Consider the following 24156-nt stretch of genomic DNA (forward strand, 5'->3'; position numbering starts at 1 on the left):
CCCAGATACTACATAAGTACCGCGATACAATCTTGACCGATTGTATGTCAATTAGGCATGTTTTAGAGCAGATTCATTGATAGTTTTGCAGATCCTACCTGCTGCAGTCAGGATTTAAAAATGACCCCTTCAACTGGGTACAGATCAGAATCGGATGCAGATAGTGTGCTCCAGTAGATCGTCTAATAATCATTCTGTGTGTACCCTACATTATTCACTGCTGATCGCTGGGGGTGCAAATCTTTACAGCACATCAGCTTTTCTTCATGTTGCCAACAGCTTGTAGACCAAGAGATGCAGCCTTTGAGTGCTTTGGTTTTTCTCCGAGCATTTTACGGCTTAATGGCTAGGTGAATAACTGGTGAACCCACCAGGGAATATTGGTTCTTCAGTGCTCTCCAAGTGGTAATATTTCCTGTAGAAATAGGCACTCCAGGGTTCTTAGTAAATAGCTTTAGGTTTTTCTACTGATGAGCAGCAATAGTCACATCAGATTAAAGGCTAAATAAAAAGCAGCATGCCCTGGACCAAATATCTATAAAAAAAGGACCCATTTCCCTACAAAGGGGATTGTAATACCCGATTTATTGACATGGTAGTACACGTTTAATATCAGTTACCCAAATCTGTAATTGAAAGCCAGTTTCCAGAATGTACTTAGGCCTTATGTAACTGGCACTAATACGTGCAAGAAAATGATTGCTTAGCATTCAAATTCAGTGCCTGCGATGGCACAGGTGTTTTTCCTTTGTTTTGAAGCCCAAATACAATGTCATGTGCTCATACTGCACCGAGGGGGGGGGGGGGGACCAGTTATTAATTATGACCCAAGAGGAGTATGGCGTATGTACACACCCCTTTAATAATATATTAGTTCCATTTGAGCTTTTTTTAGTCACACATACACATCCTACCATACTTGTTATGGTGACTCAATACCTCTTCTGACCATTATAAGTTTCTACCCATGTAAATGTTTGTAGCCTTTATGCTGGTGTTGGTCTATTAAACACTGGATAGACAGCCCTGGTAGAATGCATAATTCTTCATTCAATAAGCCAAGCAAAGATCAATGGAAAAAAGATTTTATTCAAAAGCTCCAGGTACAATGTCTGGCAGGCAGACTCTGGGTGCAATGCTTTCAACATGCTCATAACAGTACAAAAATATAAAATAGACCACTCCATACTCACCCACTTAGTAGGCTGGATGAAAGAGGACAATAAACTAAAATAAAAAGTCTGAACAATATTGGACTCCACCAACCGTACAACGAGTTGGAGAGTTTTCTGAAACCCAGATGACCAGCTGAAGCGAGAGATTTTCCAGGGCCCTTTAAACTATTTCTTAGCAAATGAGATCTTCATGGAGTTGCTCTGCGTAATCTTGAACCCTTGTAGAGATTCTCTGGCGGCTCCAGCCTGAACTTCATTGTCAAACTCCACAAACGCAATATCGTGACGTCCAGGAACTAGACGGACCTCCTTGAAGCCAGGGAACCTGAAAAAGAGGAGGAGATTGGGTGGCATAAGACATGTGTCAAGTGGATAAGACAAGTCACACTTTCACAACACTTCATTTTAATGATCAAACAGAATACCCATGTAACAGGGAGAGTTGCTTGAGATACTTACTGGTTAAAGAGCATAGACAACATTAACTCGTTTGTCTCTTCTGGGAGGTTGGTGAGGAAGAGAATGTGATTCGGTGGGTTTTCAGAAATCTGAAGGAAGACACAACATGGACGTTAGCTTATTGGCATTCAAAGATACACTATCCATGCACCATTTTAAACCAGATGAAAATGTAGAAATCCGGTAAGCATTAAGTCGAATACGTCCTACACAAAACAATATGAAGAGATCCACACAGGTGGATGACAGCGATACATAGCCACAAGGCACAGAAGACAGATTGTAGGCTTTTATTTATTTTTTCATCACTTACCGGCTGCATGGGTGCAAGCTGTCCTGGCATCATCTGTCCATGGGGCATGCCACCAGGTGGGATCTGTCCTGGAGCAATTCCGGGAGGTGGCATCATGCCAGGGTGATGCATGTAAGGTGTCTGACCAGCCATATGCATCATACGAGGAGCCTGGGTCATTCCATGGATATTCTGCATACCCTGAAGTTTAAAACAACATTTGTAAGGTATGGCCTATTGAGGGGGGGGGGGGGGTACTCATTATTTATGGAGGTACAAACTTACTGGGATTTGCCCTGGTAAGCCAGGCACTAAAGGTGCACCTGGAACCGCTTTCTTGACAGCTGCAGCCTCTTGTCCCTTCACCTTCCTCCTTTCTTGCTTCTTCCGGTCTCTCTCCACAAATGTACCTTTCATTTTGGCAATGATGTCAGAATCAGACTTTGCGTATTGTATTCTCTGAATAGAGAAAAAGAAAAATTTTATATATTTCACAAGTGGCATCTACTCCTGCTTTGAGCTATGTGCACCCATGTATTTTAGCCTAGTTGCCTGCTCTTAACTTGCAGTGTAATAGAATACCCCCACCTTAAGTTCTACAGGAAATACACCTGTTACATAGAGAAAGTCACCATTGCCCACACAATTAAAATGCTATATTTAGTATGACAACTGTTGTGATACTGATGCCAGTATACTTGAAATCGACCTAGTCAGTCATTACATAGCTCCTAGAGAGGTTCTTCTACAGCACTGGTAAGTGCTGGCTACCAAAACAAAATAAATTGAGATTTCCCAGCAAGAACAGACATGGGTAATTTTTCAATGGCATGAAGCAGAGAAATAAAGAACTATGAACTGGTTTTGCAGAGAAGAGTGGTTTATTCTAACCTGACAGGACCAAGATACTAACCATGGGCTTGTCATAGAATGGGAATCCCTGCATTGACCTCAGGGCATTGGTCGCACTGCTCACTTCTTTAAAGATTACAAATGCCTGCCCTCTCATCTTCAGATTACGAGACACCAGGATGTCAAGGATCTGCCCGAACTGGGAGAAAATAGCATACAGGGACTTCTTCAACTCTGTAGGAAGGGAGATACCAGTAATACAGTAAGTAATTGCACACTATTACAACATACATCCCAATGGCTGTCTGCACTAAGCATTTTTATTTAAAAATAAAAAATTACTATTCAGGTTCAGTAATAAGTAGGACTAATGCTGAACATTAACTTGGTGTTAATTATCTCAGGGTGCACTTTGCATGTTTAGATTCAGTCTTACAGATTCACATGTAATAGGAATATCCAGTACAAATTAGCTTAATTAAAATAGATAAGTTTGGCTTTTTAATGTTATAGGACTAGATCAACATTTTACACATAGCAAAGTTTCAGAGTATGTATGAATAAGTAGGATTCAGTTTTTAGCCTGTAAAACCATTTAGATGATTATTATTTATTATGTCACACCCTGTAAAGGCCCCCCATACCAAAGTATCACATACTCAGCCACTAGGTTGCATATGATACATCTCATGCAGTCACTTTGGATATGATGTAGCAAATGCAATCCCATTCACTCCTCCAAGATGCAATACATCCTTGGTGCAGAAGTGACAATCTGCATACTTGATACACTGTCACAGTGCATCAGTAAGTAGATGACCTATACACTGTACTAGTGTATGGCCACCTTTATTCCCACATAGTGAGTAGCTACATCACCATAATGACATAGGGCCCTATAGGAACAGTAGGGGTTACATGACATCAGCACCACAGCCCAGTAATACCCCTTTTACACCGCCGAAAAATCCGGGTCAGCGGCGGGTCAGACCCGGATCACCGGCGGTGTAAATAGGGTATATCCGTGTCCATTTACACGGGTCCTCTACCCAGGTCCTGACCTGGGTAGAACCCAGATAGGACCCATGTAAATGCTGGTGTAAATGGTCCCGCAGCAGGTCCACAGCGTGCAGCGCTGGAAAAGCTGTGCCCAGCTTCTGCAGGAAGGGGGGTCCCTGCGCCCGCTGAGGGGAGGGGGGGTACCTGTCAGACTGAGGTCGATGTGCGGCGCCGCCGCTGCTGTCCCCGGGTGCTGGGAGGAGGGGGGGGTGTCTGCAGCTGTTGAGGGGAGGTGGGAGTACCGGTCAGCCTGAGGGATAATGTGCGCCGCTGCTGCAACTCCCCCCGGCAGCCGGTCCCTGCGGCGAATGGACAGTCAGTGTCGGCGGTCCCTCCAGCACACGGGAACTAGTACTAGTTCCCATGCGCTGGAGGGACCCCCGGCACTGACTGTCCATTCGCCGCAGGAACTTTGCGGCTGCGGGGGGGAGCACCCGGGGACAGCGGCGGCGGCGCACATCGACCTCAGTGTGACAGGTACCCCCACCTCCCCTCAGCAGCTGCAGAAACCCCCCTCCGACCTCAGGCTGACAGGTACCCCCCCAGCCCCTCAGCAGCCGCAGGGCCCCCCTCCTCCCAGCACCCGGGGACAGCTTCCCCCATCTACCCCCTGTTATTCAAGTAGTAGTAAAATTATATATATTTATATTTTATACCCCCCTTGGCAACGAGTAAGCATTTTTAAGGAAAGGCAGGGCTGACCCAGGTCCGACCCAGGTCTAAGTGCTGTGAAAATGGGGTATAAAGCAGGGTCAGACCCTGGAAACTCCAGCGTTCAAAGACCGGGGTTTTTGGTGTAAAAGGGGTATAATACAGTTGCTCCACTATTCATAGACACCCCACTCCTCTGCATCAGGGACAATGGGACTCACCATCCTTCTTTATCTTCTCATTCAGATTGTTGATGTAGATAGTATTGTTGGGTCTGGTCTCCTGGACGGCCATTGCAGCAGAGGCTATAAGGAAAAATAACGTAGAACCTGTTAAACATAAGGGAAGATGAACAGATCACGAAGGATGGGTACACAGTGCGCATGTATACACCCCCCTCCAGCTGCTGCAGGGATAGAGGGCACCTGCCTGGGGTAGGGCTGTGATGAGGTCACAAGCAGCCAGTAAGCATTACACAGGGGGTGGGATATACTAGTACGAACAGCCACATGGGGGACCCGGCTATACCTGGGCCTACATACGCAGAGGCCGCAGGCAGGAACGCTAGGCCACGGCTCAACAGCGCGTTGTTGCTACAAGTAAAATGGCGCCTCTACGCCGCGAACCCCCCTACACCCGGTAACGGAACACCAGGCAAGCGCACTATAATGCCAGCAGGCCCTTTCCCTGACCCATTCAGGCGGCATAAGGACATGTTACCTGTGTGCGGTCGGTGCTGAAGTCGCTACACGGCGGGCTCAGCGGTAATAGGCCACGGACAGGGTTACAATAACCAGAGTGGTGACTGCTGGGAGCTGGCGGCAGGAAGACCAAATTACGCTGCGTAACCACGCCCCTCTGCGCATCGGCAACACGCTGATTGGTGCGTCCGCGTCACGTGACGGGAGGTGATGCAGATGCGACGCTGATTTGCTAAGCGAGCTGCCCATCATCCGCCGACGCTGGAGCCGGAGACACGTGTGTGACTATCTCCCCCTCCTCTCTCATCATGGGTCCGTACTAGCTGCCTGTGTGTCCCCGCTAACTCTCCGTTATCTCTGTCAGCTGGATGGTGTGGTGTAATGGGGGAGGAGAGGTGAAGTGTAGAACTACAAGTTCCAGCATGCTCTGGGCGCCAGTAATGCAGAGATGGGCAACAGGCGGACCCCCTACCTTGCACTGGCCCTCACCAGCTGACTCCTCCTGCCCTTTCCTACTATGTAACCATAATTGTGTGCCATTGTGCTAGGGTAGGGGCTGCTGATAGGTTATTGCACTTATTAGTTGTACTCATGTCACTTGTTTCTGAAAGTAAGCTACAGTATTAATTGCGAATAATTAGTGAGGGAGCATCATTGCAGTAGTGCATCATTGCACTTTACATCAAATCATCACGGCAGTGGTTGCACTTTACGGCGGTTGCACTTTATGGAATTCCTATAAAAGTTCTCGCGGGCCATAGGGCCTACGGAGAGTGTGAGATTGGGCGTAATTGATTATACTGTACGCCAGGGGTGGGGAACCTTTTTTGTGCCAAGGGCCAATTGTATGGTGGAAAAATCCTTCGGGAGCCATATGTAAAAATGTCTCTTACAAATTGTCCTGCTTCAGCCGTCCCACGCTCCGGTGACTGCCGCTGAATAGGACTGACAGTCTCTGGTTGCTGTTAATTAAGAGGAATCTCGCAAGAACTACCGACCTCTCGCAAGAAGTTCCCTGTACTTGACTCCTGGCAAAGCTGCTGGGTGGGTAGGAGGGCCACTCAGACCGGCTACGGGGGCCGCATACGGCCCCCAGGCCTGAGGTTCCCCACAACTGCTGTACGCCATAGCACATTGCACCATTCGCATATAATAGGATCGCCCCCATTAATGGGTCCACATCCTGGCTGCTGCTTTGCTCATTCAGCTATGCCTACACACTTGCCAACTGACAGTGCAATGTGACCTTCCCTGCCCAGCTGGGACATTACAACAGCCATTGTCGGTGCTGAACAGCCAATGTGATACTGTATATCTGCAGAGTACCTCATTCACAGACATCGCATGAGTACACCGCGCGACGGTCACATGATACATTCACCAATATAAATCGCATAGTTTGTACCCAGCATTAGAGGACCCAGGGCCAAATGTATCAAGCTTAAAAAATGATAAAATGGAGGGTCATAAACAACCAGCCAATCAGCTCCCATATGTCATTTTTCAAACCCAGCCTGTGACATGGCAATTAGGAGCTTATTGGCTGGCTGTTTATCACTCTCCATTTTATTGCTTTTTGAAGCTTGATACATCTGGCAACCGGGGTGTAAGGAGGCCTGTGCTGCTGGGGCCATCACACACAGCGACGGCCACACACCCTGCACAGGACCCACTGAGCAGTATATCCCGGTGATGGTGGTCTTACCCACTCACTCTGTCAGATACAGCCTATTGCTGTCTATCAAGAGTGTATCTACCATAGGTGCAGGGAGTGCAACTGCTATGGGGCCCACATCTGACTGGGCTATCTTCCCTGTCAAAATAACATTCTATATACATTTTTCATCATTGAAAAAAAACTTTTGCTATTGGGCCTACAAATATCTAGTTGCCTATCACTGTTGGAATACAACACAGCAATACACTATTGTGAGTAGGGTGGTTGCTATGCTGTTACATGGAATTATTACCTGCTTCTATGTACAATTGGTCCTTCTGCCCACCTGTAGCGGGATACGGTCATTGGGTCACCACCAAGTAGGTCTATAAGCATCAGGTCGACACCACTAGGTTGACATGCAGTAAGGTCTACAAGACTTTAGGTCGACATGGGTTAGGTCGACAGGGTCATTAGGTTGACATGGGGCTATTTAAAAAAAAAATTGAGCCGACATGTGCCTACAGGTGGTATTTCATGCCCTACCACCCACTAGGGCGTGGTGGGAGAATAAAATAGTGTGCCCGAAGCATGGCGAGGGGACACGGTGGTATGTTTTAGTGTTTATGTTGACTGTCTCGCCATGAGGATAAAAATAAATAATAATAACAAAAATTTAGACTTTTTCACTGTCAACCTAATGACCCTGTCGACCTTAATGCTTGTCGACCTAATGACCATCTAACAACTTGCTGGTGACCAACTGATCCACACCCCCTGTAGCTGTGCTACTGCATCTCTATCATAAGCATTTCTATAGTGCGTACATATTACAAAACCTACTCTCTTGGGAATTTTATCATATCTGTGTGTGTTCTCCCAGTGGGGTAGACAGACCTCCCACAACATCCTGACAGGTTCCTAGGGGGCCAGGACTTTATGGTATGATTCATAGCTCACTACCTCGACCTTACCCCAGGTAGGAAAGTAAGTATAGGCTACTGGCTCCTGTGAGAGTGCACAACCTTTCAAGATCCTTCTTATTTATTATCAGTTTCTTATATAGCGCAGCATATTCCGTTGCGCTTTACAAAGGAGACAGTGATACAACAAACTGTATTTACAGACAGTCAAAATGTAGGAGGGCCCTGCTCGCAAGCTTACAATCTATTCTGTATTAACAGTTAAGGGGCCTACAGACGTAGCGATTTAGTGTCGTTTTCTACGTGATTTGACTAAAGCGGTACTTATGTAGTATCTGGGCGCCCGATTTTTTTATTGTATGCCTTAACTTAAGGCATACAATCATGCGATGCGATCGACCTGATTTTCCATAGGATTCATTGTAAAAATGGTCTTGTTCATTTCCCTACTATCCAAGTGGGCATGGAGTTGGATATAAACCTGTGGCGAGCGAAGCGAGGGGACGCAGATTATTTAAAACCAAAATAATCCGCGTCCCCTCGCAGCTCGCCAAGCTAGGGGCTCGGTGGCTCGCTTCGCACACCACAGGTTTATATCCAACTATATCCAACTCCATGCCCACTTGGATAGTAGAGAAATGAACAGGAACATTTTTACATTGAATCCGATGCGATCGTCCCGACCCGATTTCAAAATCGGGCGCCCAGATACTACATAAGTACCACTAAAGCTGCCCATACACTTGTGAGATCTTACATGCATTCATTTGATTTTGACCACATCTGGCCTATAAATCGAATGATTGTATGCATTTGTAAGGCACCATTTGAAGCGATGAGCGGGCACACCATAGAATGTCGCATCAATAGATCTTATGTGCTGCATATAATATCTATCGAATTGCAGGAGCGATCGCATGTAGTTTTTATGCAATCCGAATGCAATCTGCAGGTGGGGGGCGGAGGGAACGATTTCAATGGGGTTTGGGGAGAGGGGGCCGGAAGAAAGGCTGGTGGTGGGGGGGCAGAGTAGCACAGTGCTAGAAGTAGCGGTGGCAGGGGTCAGTGGTGGCGGCAGAAGTGTTTAAAACACTGGACAGCCCTCTGATTGGCTGAGCTCTCTCAGCCAATCAGAGAGCTGCCCAGTGTTTTAAACAATTATGCCGCCACAGTAGCGTCAGAATTGTTCAAAACACTAGGCAGCCCTCTGATTGGCTGAGCTCTCTCAGCCAATCAGAGGGCTGCCCAGTGTTTTAAACAATTTTGCAGACACAGCTGACCCCCCACGCCCTCAATGCGCTACGCTACAATGCCGTCCTCTGCCCACCCTCTTCCAGCACCCGATGGGCCATCTCAAGATGGCGTTCTGAAAGGGGGCACTTTTTGCACCACAAGATGCGATCGGATTCGATGGACAATGCACTTTAATGTTGCATCAAATCCGATCGCATAAGTCTATGGTTAGCATTCATTTGACTAGATCACTCCGTGTGTAGGGGCGATAGTGACGCATGTCCCAAGACAACCAAAGTCCACACATGGTGAACCCAAGACCTTAGTATTAGGCAGCATTAATGCTAACCATTATGGAAGCTTTATTATGAAGTAGGTATGCGGGCTTGGTGTGCATCATCACACAGTGCTGGGTGTGACATGAAGATTGAAAACTGCATCAGCACACTCCCAAACTTCCCAGTGGCCCAGGCGAGTAGGATATGTAGTGCTCTGGAGGTAGAGTTATCATTGTACCTATCAAACAGAAGAGAGGGAGAGAGACCATTCATGGCTGTGTGTAAACAAAGAAAATACTGCACCAATGCACTCTGAGGGGTACATTTACTAAAGGTGCCCATACACGGTACAATTATTGTATACAATTTTGACTAGATCGCATCGGTTTTGCAATGAGATGAGATCTAGTACAATAAATATGTGCAGCACATACTTTTTGTGCTGTGTGATGAGATATCTGACAGGAACGCGCATCCCATCGCACCCAGCAATTGTACCATCTATGGGCACCTTAAGGCGAATTATAGCATCTGATTGGTTGTATGGGCAACATCACTACTTTTTTCATTTTTACAAGTTTTAGTAAATTTACCCCTGAGTGTCCTATGCTGCAGAGGCCTATAACATCCAGAGATGCATAATAAGCGTAAGAGATGCTGGCGAGGACACGTCATGTTGCCGCCGCATTATCAGGTACAAGGCACAGCTCCGGTTACCAGGCCACAAGAAGGACTGAGATAGCCCTGAGGCCAGTAGCCTTATTAGTCTGATTGCTGTGCCCAATAGCAAAACCAGATTTCTCTCTCCCTGTTGTGTCGCATGCATTTCCCCACTTCCCCTGGAAATAGATGTGGCTAGGTTTGTCAGACCTATGTAAATTATTGTTCCACAATTCACCAAGATTGGCTGACAAGGGGCATTCATAGGTATTTTCCAGTTCCACTAGTTTTTGCAGTAAGCAGCAATCAAGGAGTGACAGACATAGATAGTTTAGGCCCCCATACACTACTGCGATTTGGCCGATTTCACCAGATTCCGACGGATCGGGCCGATAAATCGAGTGAAACCCAAATCGGATGTATTTTACATCCGATGTGCAGTCCTGTGGGGATGGGATATCGAGGTCACCTCTGACTCGGATCCCCCTCCCAGCAGGTGTGCTTTGGGGACTGGAGTCTGGAAATGCCTGATACAGACTATATATCATATTGCACAAGTTTGACATATTTTTCCTATATTCCTTGGGTCCTTGTATGGCTTATCTTCCAGTGTAACCTTTGCAGTGCGCCCACAATGGCTGCCTCACCTGGTATGCTTGTAGAAGGGATGAAAATACATGGGCCTGACTGTGTATAGCAAAATGAGTTTAAAATGACGAATCCCTCCGTACCCAGCTGGAAAGGTGGAGCCAGGGATGGTAAAGACAGAGTGTTTCCAAAACAGATATGGGCTCACCCTGTCGGCTCCACAAGTTTCTGGGCTGGGCAGAGGCCCTCCTTGGTAGTCCGCAATCCTGGGCCAACGTATTTCGAGTCGTGGAGACTCTTTATCAAGGCTCTTGACCACTCCCTTGGTCTTAATGATACAGCCCTTTCCTGGTTTTCATTCTACCCTTGATGTTTTGGAAACACTCTGTCTTTACCATCCCTGGCTCCACCTTTCCAGCTGGGTAAGGAGGGCTTCGTCATTTTAAACTCATTTTGCTATATTTTTTTGCCTATGCTTTTTTTCCTATGTTTTTATATGGAATAAATTTTAATTTTATGGAATAAATTCCTTGTCAACTCTCACCCAGTGCGCTAAAGCCTTATAAATAAAATATAATAATAAAACATTGCTGCGAGGCATCAACACTCACATTTTCCCCTGGAATCTGGTAGTTGCACTTTAAATATGGAGGTGCCCAAAACAGGTTTCTGTAGTCTGATGTTCTGTTCATGGTATTTCTGTAGCACTTATGCCGGAAGGTGGTCCGAATGCTGCTGCCCGTGCCATTCCTGTACCTCCACCACCACTGCCAACCCTCTGCCCAACTCCTCCATCGCTGGTGAAGAGCAAGTTCTTTAAGAAGGTTGCGGACAGCAGCGACCCCTCGGTTGGAGGATGTGAAGAGTTAAAAAAGTTAATAAAGAAACAAATGGACAGGTAACTCATTGGGGTGCACAGATAGCGGATAGTTGGGGAGGGTGTCTGAGATTATTGGACACTTAGAGCTTTCTTATTCTGTCTCAGGTGCTGTGATGAGTTAAAGTGGATCCTGTATAACCAGCACATACCATCCTTGATACAGGAGGGCCCGCAGTAAGTAACAACACATGTACAATGTACCGTATATGGGTTGGGTACAAAATGTCAGTGGTCACAATACAGTTGGATCCTGGTATTCTAGACCTAACCCCCCCCCCCCGTGCTTGACCCTGATACTCAGTGTCGGAACCCAATAGCCAATAAGAAGCAGGCGGATTTGTATTGGCTATGTGCTCCAAACTGAAGCTGCGTCTGTCTCTTTAAGGCTGTCACTGTGACAGCAATAGCCAGTAGCATGTGACAGCCTCCAGTCAGAGCACACACAGGCCCAGAGAGCTGGGATGAGGGGAGGCAGGACTATGTGACTGACGACTGGACCACAGCTACCCACAGTCCCAACCACTGCACCAAGCGGAAGGTGTACGAAGCAGTGATAAGAATGGAGAAGTGTACCATTGCAACAAAATCAGCATTGAACACTCATCAAGTGCATTATTTAAAATGATATGTTGCAATGGCACACTTCTTCAGTCATCTTCGTCTGATGCTGCTGCTGGACTTAGGAGTGATCTTCGTCTGATGCTGCTGCAGGACTTAGGAGCGTCTCTCTGACATTTCATTCTGGGGAGGACGTTGTGTGTATTATGATTTTTTTTCTTGTGTGGTGCAATGTGTTTATTACTCTCTTTCTAACTACCATCCTATCTCTCAGCTCCCATGCCTCTCCAAGCTACTCGAGAGACTTGGCTACTCTCACCTCACACACTGTCTTAACTCTCACACCCTATTAGACCCACTTCAGTCAGGCTTTCATTCCCAACACTCCACGGAGACAGCACTGACTAAAGTGGTGAATGATCTGCTAAGTCTAAAAGCCATTACACATTACTTATAATTCTAGTGCTTTCTGCTGCGTTTGATACACTCTTCTCATACAAACACTGCACTCCCTTGGTCTTAATGATACAGCCCTTTCCTGGTTTTCATCCTACCTATCTGATCGGTCTTTCAGTGTTCGCTTCTCTGACTCTACCTCCTCTTCACTACCTCTGTCAGTTGGAGTTCTGCAAGGTTCAATTTTAGGTCCTCTGCTTTTCTCAATCTATACCTCATCTCTTAGCAAACTAATCAGCTCTTTCAGATTTCAGTATCACTTGTATGTGGACGATGCTCAAATCTATCTATCAACAGAGTTATTACCAGTGGTTTTGTGCCGAGTTTCAGAATGCCTCTCGGCCATCTCATCCTGGATGTCTTCTCGCCACCTCTAACTCAATATTTCCAAAACAGAATTACTTATATTCCCACCGGTCAAGAACAGTTACCATCCTGATATCTCCATAACTGTTGACGGTACTCTTTACTTAGAAGGGCGCCCACGATTTTGATCGTGGGCATCGTTAGTAAAAAATCTCGGGCATCTCGGGCATTGAATGCACTAAAAAATCGGGTGCGATCAACCGACGAGATGCCCGAGATTTCCCATAGGGAACAATGTTAAATGTCTCAATTGACCCAATTTTCCTGTTCAATGCCTCAATTGACCCGATTTTTCCATAGGAAACAATGTTAAATGGGCCACAGAGGCCAAATAGGCACCCTGAAGTGTATAATGGCCACCCGAATTGTTAACGCCACCCCACGATCAACGTCAACCCGATGCGTGGCGAGCGCAGCGAGCGCAGCGAGCCCGCGAGGGGCGGCGGTACGCGTCCTACGACCTTTTCATACCCCCACTATCCACGTCGGCGTGGAGTTGAGAATAGAAAGTGTGGCGAGCGCAGCGAGCCACCGAGCCCGAAGCGTGGCGAGCGCACGCGGACAGCTGTGAAGCCCGCGAGGGGACGCGGATACCTGTGAAGGTATCCGCGTCCCCTCGCGGGGCTCGGTGGCTCGCTGCGCTCGCCACACTTTCTATTCTCAACTCCACGCCGACGTGGATAGTGGGGGTATGAAAAGGTCGTAGGACGCGTACCGCCGCCGCTCGACACGCTTCGGGTTGACGTTGATCGTGGGGTGGCGTTAACAATTCGGGTGCCAATTATTCACTTCAGGGTGCCTATTTGGCCTCTGTGGCCCATTTAACATTGTTTCCTATGGAAAAATTGGGTCAATTGAGGCATTGAACAGGAAAATCGGGTCAATTGAGACATTTAACATTGTTCCCTATGGGAAATCTCGGGCATCTCGTCTGTCGCATCGCACCTGATTTTTTAGTGCATTCAATGCCCGAGATGGCCGAGATGGGCGCCCTTCTAAGTAAAGAGTACCCTGTTGACAACTCCACAATCTGCCCTACCCCACAAGCTCATTGCCTAGGGGTCATCCTCGACTCTGAACTGTCCTATGTTCCCCACATTCAATCTGTCTCCATATCATGTTACATGCATCTAAAAATCATCCAAAATATGACCGTATCTCACACAAGACACTAGGGGCAGATTTATTAAGCTTGGAGAAGAGATAAACTGGAGATAAAGCGGAGAAAAGGTAAAAGGAGATAAAGCACCAGCCAATCAACTCCCAACTGTCTTTTTCAAACACAGCTGATTGGCTCGTGCTTTATCTCCTTTTACCTTTTCTCCGCTTTATCTCCAGTTTATCTCTTCTCCAAGCTTAATAAATCTGCCCCTTAATCTCTTATTCATGCACTCATTATATCCTGCATTGATTACTGCAATAGTCTCCTAACTAGTCTTCCCAAGAACAGACTTTTGCCTTTGCAATCCATTTTAAATGCTGCTGCTAGGCTGATCTTCCTTGTAAGACGCTCATCCTCTGCTGTTCTGCTCTGCCAGTCCCTCCATTGGTTGCCTGTATATTACCGTATTCAATATAAAACACTTCTACTTGCTTATAAAGCTATTAACCATACTGCACCAGCGTATATCTCTTTACTTATCACAAAATATCTCCCATCTCGACCACTCTGCTCTGCACAAGATTTGCGTCTCTCTTCTGCACGGATCACTAGCTCCCATTCACTATTACAGGACTTCCATCGGGCTGCACCCACCCTATGGAATGCCCTTCCATACACAATAAGATTCCTCTCCACTAGCCTCCAAACTTTCAAGCGTTCCCTGAAAACTCACCTCTTCAGGCAAGCCTATCATATTTAAGTTCTACACGCATAACCCTCTGAGGCACTTATGTATTATATAGCTTCCCTTCTGGACTTGCAACTTGGTAGGACTGCTATGCTATTACTGGTGCCTGTCCTTGTGTTTCCCTCCTATGTCCCTATAAGCTTGCAGCAGGGCCCTCCTACCTCCAAGTCTGTCTGTTGTTACCCAGTTTGTTTTATCACTGTCTACAATTGTAAAGCGCAACGGAATCTGCTGCACTATATAAGAAACTGGAAATAAATAAATTACTTTGGTGGCCAATGTGTGATTTCATGTAGGACAGTCCTTACACTCCTTGCAGTGAGGCCAATCCCCTTTTTGTTATTCCATGCCCTTAATAGGTGCACACACATATGCCACCCTTGGCAGATCACTAAAGCTTTTAGCTTTCACAGTAGATATGGCTGCCCCTGTCTTACACCATAGTGAAGTCTGCACTAACAGTGATGGTGGCTGATTCTAGAAGTGGGTACATAGAGCTGGTGCAATATACACTTCTGAATACAGGTGAAGATCAGCACTTGTTTATAAGTATACAGTGCAACTCTGAACAAGCACTGTAAAGGCCCCCATACGTCGGACCTGATTTCACCCTGCAGCTCCCCGGGAGGGGGACACACGATTAGGCACTTGATGTGCCAAGGTTTGCATATGATAAATCGCATGGATTTATCATATGCGGTCCCCGGGGAGCTGCAGGAGGAGGGAGCCGTGCGGGGGGGGGGGGGGGGTCATCAGCGGGCGGGGGATGCCGGCTAATAGAGAGCCGAGCAGGAGGAGGCTGCATAGGGAGCCGGGCAGGAGGCGGGTGACAGCGGGAGCAGCGCGCTGGGCAGGGAGGATGACGCTGGCTGCCGGGCAGTGGCGGGAGCCGGGAGGAACACAGATAACTTGAAAAAAAAAGCCCATACAGAATGACTAGCAAGCCATTGATTGGCTGAGAGAGGTCTCAGCCAATCAATGGCTTGCTAGTCATCTGTATGGGCTTTTTTTTTTTTTCAAGTTAGTGTGTTCCTCCCGGCTCCCGCGTCATCCTCCCTGCCCAGCGCGCTGCTCCCGCTGTCACCCTCCTCCTGCCAGGCTCCCTATGCAGCCTCCCCCTGCTCGGCTCTCTATAGCCAGCATCCCCCGCCCGCTGTCATCCCCTGCACGGCTCCAGGGCTGGGCTGCACATAAGATTTAGCAAATCTTATGTGCAGCCCGTCCGACAAACCCGACCCCGATCCGATGCGCACGGGACCGCGTATCGGATCGGACGGGGTGTCTGCAAGTGCGATTTGGGCCGGTTTCACGGCCCGATTCATCCGAATCGGGTGAAATCGTGCCCAAATCGCATAGTGTATGGGGGCCTTAAGTGCTATCTTAATAATCTATTGTTCCTGTACCTGGAGAAATTGAGCTATAGGAATTCCCACCAACAGCATGCAGAGAGCTGCAAATGACAATACAAATGATTGGTAATTGTTGTTTCTCCTGGGCATTGTTCTATGAATGAGTGTACCACACTGTCCCCCCCCTGCAGGTGTGGTCTGGTCGCTCTATGGATGGCAGGAGGACTATTGGGCATTAAGCATGAGGTGTCCCTGGACACGATTGTACAAATGGCCATGTCCAGAGGATACACCACCCTGGGGGAAATGTTCTCAGGTGAGTGCAGTCAGTGAGAAGCACAGTCCATCCTTAACTGATATCTCATGATATATGAGGCTAGGTCAGGGCTGGCCAATCCGGTCCTCAAGATCTACCAGCGGTTCACGTTTTCCAGGTCCCCTAGTTGGTGCACAGCTGTAGTCATTATTGTCACATTTCAAGCCTGCTGCATTCATTCCTACTATAGATCCTCAGGTTGCCTGACAAACATGAACTGTTGGGAGATCTTGAGGTTAGGTTTGGCCACCCCGGTTCTGGGTTGTTAACCAATGTTTTTGAGTGTGTATATGTGTGACATTGGGTCTGACTCATGCACAGGTGCCATTGCAGCTGCCATCCCGTACACAGTTGTAAATGGCACAGCCACCGGGGTTTTTACTCAGACGACCACTGGCGGTATCTCAGATCCTCTGTGTGCGTACGAAGGGACAATCATCAGAAGCACATTGGTGGATCATTGACCTTTTGAGTAACCTTATAGCCATATCATAGACATTATAAGTAAGATGCTGGAGCTGTTTCACCTCTATATGAAATTGCTGTTGCAAGATATGACATGTCCCTGAAACAGTCGCGACATGCCTGCATCTCAGTAGCCAGCACATTCGTTACTGCCCACAAAAAACTCCCTGTTACTTTGATATACACTTCAACCACCTTCATATTACGTCCATCCCTGAATCGGTCTCCTGATTGTGTAGTGCTCCGGAACATGTCTGGTGCTCTACAATGAGGGCGTCAGTTGCTGGGAATCTGTGTCGGCCGGCATAATCCTTGCTTCTGTGTCATAGCTGCTAATATGGCCTGCCTGGCAGAAGAGGTGTATGGCTGTCACTGTGAGCTCCTCACGGGAGGAATGGAAGGAGAGAACACAGAGCGCATCCTGCGTCACCTGACTGACGGACTGCCCGTGCTTATCCCGTATCCTTTCCAAGAATGTCACACTATTATCCTTACAGCCTCATTTGGCATGTCTGTGAGTGTACCAAATGTAGGGCCGCCAAGAGCAGCCAGGGCCGTGGGTACTGGGGGGCGTGTACAAATCTTGGCAGGTGTGGCCACGCCCCTGAAATCTTTTTTTTAGATAAAATAGTATGTATGGCACCACAAAGGTGGCATCTGTAACTGTACTGGGGAATGTCCCACTTAGTAGCTGCCCCAGTCTGTCCAGCAAGCCCGGTCCCGCTTAGCTAGTATCGACTTCTAACCACCTCTGCACACACCAGTATTTCAGAATGTAGTAAGAAAACATGCACTGTTAGGAGTCCTTCAGGACCTGAGTTGGGAATACTGGTATAGTGAATGGAAAGCTATGTGTGCTAGAAGTACACCAGGGATTCCCAACTACAGTACAATTCTCAAAGCACATCAGCAATCCTAATTTTCAGGATAGCCATACTTGAGAAGAGGTGACTTAATTAGTACCGGAGTTAACGATCTGTTCTAAAGCCTGGATATTACTAAAACCTGGACTATTAATACCACTTTCACACCGCACCTGGCAATTCAGTGGGTTGTTGCCAGGTTGGTAACTTATAGACCCAGGTCGAGGTGTGGTGTGAAAGTACCGAACTGAATGACCCAGGTAAAACCCAGCAGGACTGCCATCAGAAATTGTGGGACCTGGAACTGACAAAATGGGCAGGGCCACCTTCCCTTTCTCAAACATCTGGAATGCCTGGTGAGACCTCCGGTGTCTGAAGCACTGGCTGCACTACTCAGCCTCCACATTGCTTCAGAGGAAATGGGAACTTTGTTTATGACAAATAAATAGACTCGAGTTCTGGGCCCCCTTTCTGTCTGGGCCCGGGACTGGAGTCCCCGCAGACCCCCCTAAAGGCTGCCATGAAACTCAGGTCACCCTGTGTATAATGGGCAACCCAGGTTTAGTATGAAAGGGTCGGAGCCTTTAGCAACGTGTAAGCGGGATAAGCTGGGCACACACTGATTTATCTGTCCAATCTGGTGGGAACAAAAATCTGGTGAAGTGGGGGCGCAAAGGACAATAACTCATTTATAGCATACTATAGTCATTCAGACAAGTGAGTTAAAGCCGTTTGATGTAACAAATGTATCTGTACATACATTGATAAATCTATAGGTGTGCACCTTGAGGACTGAGGCTGGAAACCGCTGCACATAGCAATGGTGCCCTTTTTTTGGTTCATAGGTCAACAGTGTCCAGCTGGACAGTCAGTAGGCTGATATGACAGTGGTTTCATGAAAATGTTGACATGAGTTTTCAGGGTTTGTTAAATTTTTTCTAGGTTTTTTTTTGGTTAGCTTTTTCATGCTTCACCATCCACATGGACAGATTCGGGACACTAAAGTGCAGAGTGAGGCACCATGCCTGAAGCATGGCCAGCAAAGCATTGATTCATTCATTCAGGGTCCATGTGGTGAAGTCTACAAACTCACACCAAAAAACATGAAAAACTCCTGTTGACCATTGCTTTGTCTTTTGTCTATGTCGACAGTCCATGTCAATAATTTGATGTCGTCCTATTGACTGTCAGCCTAGACACTTATTGACCCTTTTTACCATAACCGAGCAGAAGCTTTTGGAATAAGGAGTGTACTCTGTATTCTGTATAATGACCACCAGGTGGCAGCGAATGTACACTCGTTTGTGTGACATCAGCTAGTGTTTAAAGGGCCCATTTGTCAAACAGTGTTTGTGGTCTAGCTGCAAATATTCTGGATCCCTGCGATGTATGAAGGAGGTATTGCTGAGATTCCACCATTGCCATCTGCAGCATTATTCCCCGTAGAATTCTATGAGAGATGAGGTGCTGCCTGATTTACCAATATCAGGAATGTGCAGCATTGCGAATGGTGGTCCCCACAGCTACCGCAATTGCTTCATAGCTCGTAGACACTTTGCAGGATGTATTTCTGTCAGGGTTCCCCCAGGAACCCTGCACTGGAAGTAGCCCCTGTGCATGGCAGTCAGACCGACCATGCATGTGCAGAATCTCAGGGACCGTACCCTTCCAGAGCCCCTATCCCTGCCTGTGCCGGGTGATACATACACCCAATATGATCACGATCCCTAATGGAATCATTGCTAAATGGTTCCCTAAACATAAGTAGCCACACCATATGGGGGGGGGGGGGGGGGGGGGGTCGCTGTTGCCTTCAGATTGCGGCAGGTGATGTACACGATCAGGAACACAGAGAATACATTTATTTATTAACAAGCTGTGCAGATATGATGAGGACTTCAACCATGAGCCATGCCAGAGAAGTGGGTACAGAGCACATTGGGCTGTTATTTCAGGTAAATACATACCCGATGCCAGTATGTAGAACTGGAACAGACTAGTTTTCTATAGATATAGACAGTGGGGGATTATTCAGACCAGATCACTGCTGTGCGATTTTGCAGAGCCCTGCGATCAGATAGTCACCGCCACGCCAGAGTGTAATCCCGCCCTGTGCAAGTCTGCGAATGGCTTGCGAAAATGTCACCGCTCATTGTACAGCTACAAATCCATTTGCAACTCACTCACCATCGAATGGTTTTTTTTTCCCACTGTGTGCAGACTGTGTATAACCCTAATCCTTCCACAACAGGCTGACCGAGGCCGGAGCTGACGTCACATGCCTTGCCTTGACACGCCCCCAAAAATGGGCGGTTGCCACCCATTAACTTCCTGTCAATCAAACTGCGGCCGGGTGGTGATTTAAAAAAAAAATGCTGAATTTTGTTGCGATTTATTATTTATTTACCGTTTCTAATATAGCGCAGCAGATTCTGTTGCGCATTAAAAATGTTGACAACACTGAAAGAAAAAAACTGGGTTTAGCATTGCGCATGCGTAGTGATCCCTACGCCAGCGCAGTCATACGATAATCGATCACCGTACAGATTCGCACAACAGAGATCCGGTCTGGATAACTCCGCCCACAGCGTAAATTGTCTAATGACTCTGCTGTGTTTTTTAAGGTGTAATAATTGGACTGTGGAATGGTTCATTACATCCAGATCCCGAAATTCCTGGACTGTATTACCCTCCAGCCAACCTTCCTGCCCTGAACTCCGATGACCTAGAACAGATCTACCTCATTGCTAAGCAGGGCAAGAGCCTTCGGTATCAGCTGTGGGAATATGGGCGTGTGAGCCTCAGTAACAATCAGCTGAACGACCTGGATCCTAAGAGAGCCTGCGATGGTAATACCTACGTGATTCCTGCAGGTGGCGTGAGAGATGGACTATGTGGCAAGACATTGCTCCTGAAGCGCTCAGAAAGCTGAATAGTGTTGGGTTGACTATTTATAGTATTATTCAGATGCCGATCAGACACATACACATCCGACATAATACAACTGTGTTCAGTTACTGTGATTGGTAACAGCTGCAGACACACTAGACTGCCTGGGGTCACTTACTCAAAAACTCAGGTTCCTGGACCATAGGAAAACACTGAAAGTTCTGTGCTAAGAAATGTAATATATTATTCATTTAATGAATTTGCCTCAGCTGAAAAGAATGGGTTCAAAGCACGCGTCTAATACATTTACCTAATTTATTTCATTTATGCACCAGGTAAAAACCAGATGTAATCAGGTACTGTTAAAAAAAAAACTATGTGCAATCTTAAACTAATTACAGGTGAGGGTAAATCGTAAGTGCATTACACAATTTCAATATACTCGTTAAAAGACCCGGAGGTTAGTTCACTGTCCAGCTAGAATTCTGAATATGGCTGCAGGGAGTGTCCAGACCGGTTCTGTATAACCAGATTATCCGGCTGGGTCCGGATATGCTCCTCAGTCAATGGATCAAAAGGCATAGGGGCAGATGTATTCCACCTGGTGAAGAGATTAAGTGGAAGGTGAGAACGCAGCAGCCAATCAGCAGTGTTTGAAAAATGTCAGGAGCTGATTGGCTGGTGCATTATCACCTTCCACTTAATCTCTTCACCAGACTGAATACATCCGGCCTATAGTTCCTTACTTCCCAGGTGAGTAAATAAATTGCTGTTATGCTGGGTACACACTGGGTGATTCCTTCAGTCACCGATATTGTTGAATATATCAGCAGAGTCGCAGGAGAACAACATTGTGCATACTATCGTTCACGTCACATTGACGTCACTGGCGCTATAGTCAAATTGAACTGCATGTATAGACGAGGGGAGATAATGACCCTCGGCAGCACGCATAGTTAACGATATTGACCATTCACACTGGACGATATGAACACAATATCATCAATGATATATCGCGCAGTGTGTACCCAGCATTACTCCCTGCTGTACAGAGAATACTGATTGTAGAGATGATATTTAACAATCCCTTAAGGTGCGTACACACGGGGGGAAGATATATTGCTTGCAATATATTACTGAGCAATATATTGCCCAGTGTCTCCTTTGCATCAGCGGTGATGAAAAGGAACCTCTGCTGGGGGAGCCGCAGAGGTAATTAGCTGGTCGCAGGACCAGCGATTACAATGGGGCAGAAAACGCCGGGGCACACTTCCATCACTGGCAATAGGGTCGCCTGCGACCATATTCCCAGCGATTATAGCCCCTATCGCCCCCGTGTGTACACAGCATAGGGAATGCTAACACTGTGACAAGGCATGCTGAGATATATAGTTTCACAACAGCTGGACGGCCATAGTTTGGACATGCCTGTCTGTCCCGGCATGTGGAGATCAGGAGTATGTTAAGCTGTTATAAGTGCAACTCTCCATTTCAATATGTTTTAACCCTTACCTCAGGAATTAGCTAAACATCTTACATTCATTTGATTATTTAATGTATGTACTATATATAAAAAATGTTTTACTGTGTGTATATATATGTGTGTGTATATATATGTGTGTGTTTGTTTGTTTTGAACCATATTTTCAGTCACTGTAAATTCATATTGAATAATATTAACTGTATAAGCGCAGACTTTTCTGTTGTTTTTCTATATTGACTATAGGGCTAGTGCCCCTAAAATACAATCTTTCCCAATGTGTAAAACATTTGGGGTTTATGGTTATTATATGGTAACAAGTGATCCAAAGTTGTGGTCACACACATTGTTTATCTGTCTGGTGGTAATGCATGTGAGCAGCTACTGTATCAATCGTTTGCTCCCAGACATTGGAAAATGGAGAAAAACCATGTTCGCATTAGTTTGTTAAATGAATCGGCTTTGACCAATTTGTCTGAATGACTTTGGTCTGTTTTCCAGCATTCGGAGTGGAGCAAATGGTTGATTGTGATTTCCTCCCATATATTACTGGATTTTTGGTCCCATCAGACAGATAAATATTTTGTGTGTGTACCCTGCAATGTATTTCTGCCTTAGAAATGTTCATGAACTGTAGTGGGTTATTGTTTTGGAATTACATAGGAATAAGTGCCTTCCCCATGATCGCAGCCTTGCCTACAATACTTCTGTAATGTGCTCCGCAGACATCTGTGTATATCGCTGGTAGCAACTTTATATAAAACAAACGGTTTTAATCTTGTGTCCATGTTCCGTCTATGCATCGTTACGAGCAGCTTATTGTGGGGATATATAACAGCCTGGGAGAGACCAACAAGTCTGCCCAATGTTTTAAAGAGGAAATATTTTTAATGTTTGCATTCTTGCCTCTTTAAAACATGTGCCGGACTCGCCAGAATTGGGCTACTCGCAAGCATTTACATTTCCCTTTGTGTAAAATGCTGTATGTGGGAACTGGCTGCATCTGTTTACATCTCAGAGTCTCTAAAATACAAAGTTGTCCTATGTGAAGAGAAATTGCTAAGTTTCCATATTCTTGTATAATTATCCATACATTGGCCGTAGCGATGGCCTTACTCTGGAACACTTCCCTAGAGCAATTACAGGAATAAGCCTTTCTAATGAGACACTTTTGTTCCAATCATCTCTGTTGCAGAGTACACTTTATAACTGTTCCTCATGGGGGAAGAATGCTTTCCCCATAAATACCAAGCTCATGCCAGTTCTTGTTACTTATATAAACGGGGGGGATTCAATCTGGAGATTCCAACTGTGGGAACATTCAACAGTCGGAATCCTGGTCCATTTTCCATTCATCTGGTCATTCAGCCAGTGAATAGCCTGTGGCAGATACAGCTGCCCATACACATATTGCACAACAAATGTGACAAGTCCTGACTGATTGGGTATGGCATGCATGTCCAAACTGTGGCCCTCCAGCTGTTGTGAAACTACACATCCCAGCATGCCTTGCCACAGTTTCAGCATTCCCTAATAGCAAGACTGTGGCAAGGCATGATGGGACTTTTAGTTTCACATCAGCTGGAGGGCCATAGTTTGGACTTGCCTGTGATAGAGTGTTTGCAGAACACACTGAACAATCTTTCTAGAGTAGGGAAGCCAATCTCAGGACATTTTGGGATTGAAAAATGCTCATTCCCAGGATTGGCCTCCCTAATAAAAAAAAAAAAAAAGCATCCCCCCCCTATATTTACTTTCACGGGAGCAGTAGAGCACTCGGGAGGGTCTGGGAATCCCGGCAATGAGGCTAGAAGTAAAGATCGGCAGTGCTGCCGACGGGCAGCTCAGGGTGACCTTAATCACACTGCGCAGTGCGGCACAGCCAGGACTGGAGCAGCAGGCAGGGTCTGAGTGAGCTATCAGATGCGACCCGGCAGTAGACTGCGCATGTGCAGTCTAATCCCGGGATTGGAAACTCTAATCCCGGGATTAAAATCCCAGCAATTTTGAGACCAGATCCTGCCGATCCCGGGATTGGCCACCCTAGTCTAGAGATATGATCTGCAGATATAGCTTTGTGTGTAGCCAGCAGAACAGTGCCAGAGCAGATGATGACATTTGCAGTTGGGCAGGGCTGGCACAAAGTGCTGAACCTG

General features: G+C 46.6%; 2 protein-coding genes across 5 annotated transcripts; one reads left to right on the forward strand and one right to left on the reverse strand.

The window, feature by feature from the left end:
* Window positions 1–1069: 1069 nt before the first annotated feature.
* On the reverse strand, window positions 1070–5365 carry SNRPA (small nuclear ribonucleoprotein polypeptide A). Of its 2 annotated transcripts, none has more exons than XM_083159704.1 (7): window positions 5209–5365; window positions 4710–4793; window positions 2840–3012; window positions 2212–2385; window positions 1948–2127; window positions 1635–1723; window positions 1070–1500 (listed from the first exon to the last, which is right to left on the reverse strand). In XM_083159704.1, the coding sequence occupies exons 2-7, from the start codon at window positions 4780–4782 to the stop codon at window positions 1341–1343; spliced, it is 849 nt and encodes a 282-aa protein (XP_083015830.1). In that variant the 5' UTR covers window positions 4783–4793; window positions 5209–5365; the 3' UTR covers window positions 1070–1340. The 2 variants fall into 2 exon arrangements, with proteins under 2 accessions (XP_083015830.1, XP_083015831.1); XM_083159705.1 differs by having other exon boundaries at window positions 4710–4817; window positions 5209–5361.
* On the forward strand, window positions 2922–23465 carry ACTMAP (actin maturation protease). 3 transcript variants are annotated; one of them, XM_083159701.1, is made up of 7 exons: window positions 2922–3040; window positions 11234–11426; window positions 11514–11582; window positions 16179–16303; window positions 17098–17227; window positions 19516–19586; window positions 20256–23465. In XM_083159701.1, exons 2-7 carry the CDS (start codon window positions 11239–11241, stop codon window positions 20561–20563), a joined length of 891 nt encoding a protein of 296 aa, XP_083015827.1. In that variant the 5' UTR covers window positions 2922–3040; window positions 11234–11238; the 3' UTR covers window positions 20564–23465. The 3 variants fall into 3 exon arrangements, with proteins under 3 accessions (XP_083015827.1, XP_083015826.1, XP_083015828.1); XM_083159700.1 differs by lacking the exon at window positions 2922–3040 and adding an exon at window positions 5393–5501; XM_083159702.1 differs by lacking the exon at window positions 2922–3040 and adding an exon at window positions 5509–5584.
* The last annotated feature ends 691 nt before the right edge of the window (window positions 23466–24156 follow it).

This window comes from Crinia signifera, chromosome 9, assembly GCF_055691185.1.
Source record: "Crinia signifera chromosome 9, ASM5569118v1, whole genome shotgun sequence".
NCBI lineage: Eukaryota > Metazoa > Chordata > Amphibia > Anura > Myobatrachidae > Crinia > Crinia signifera.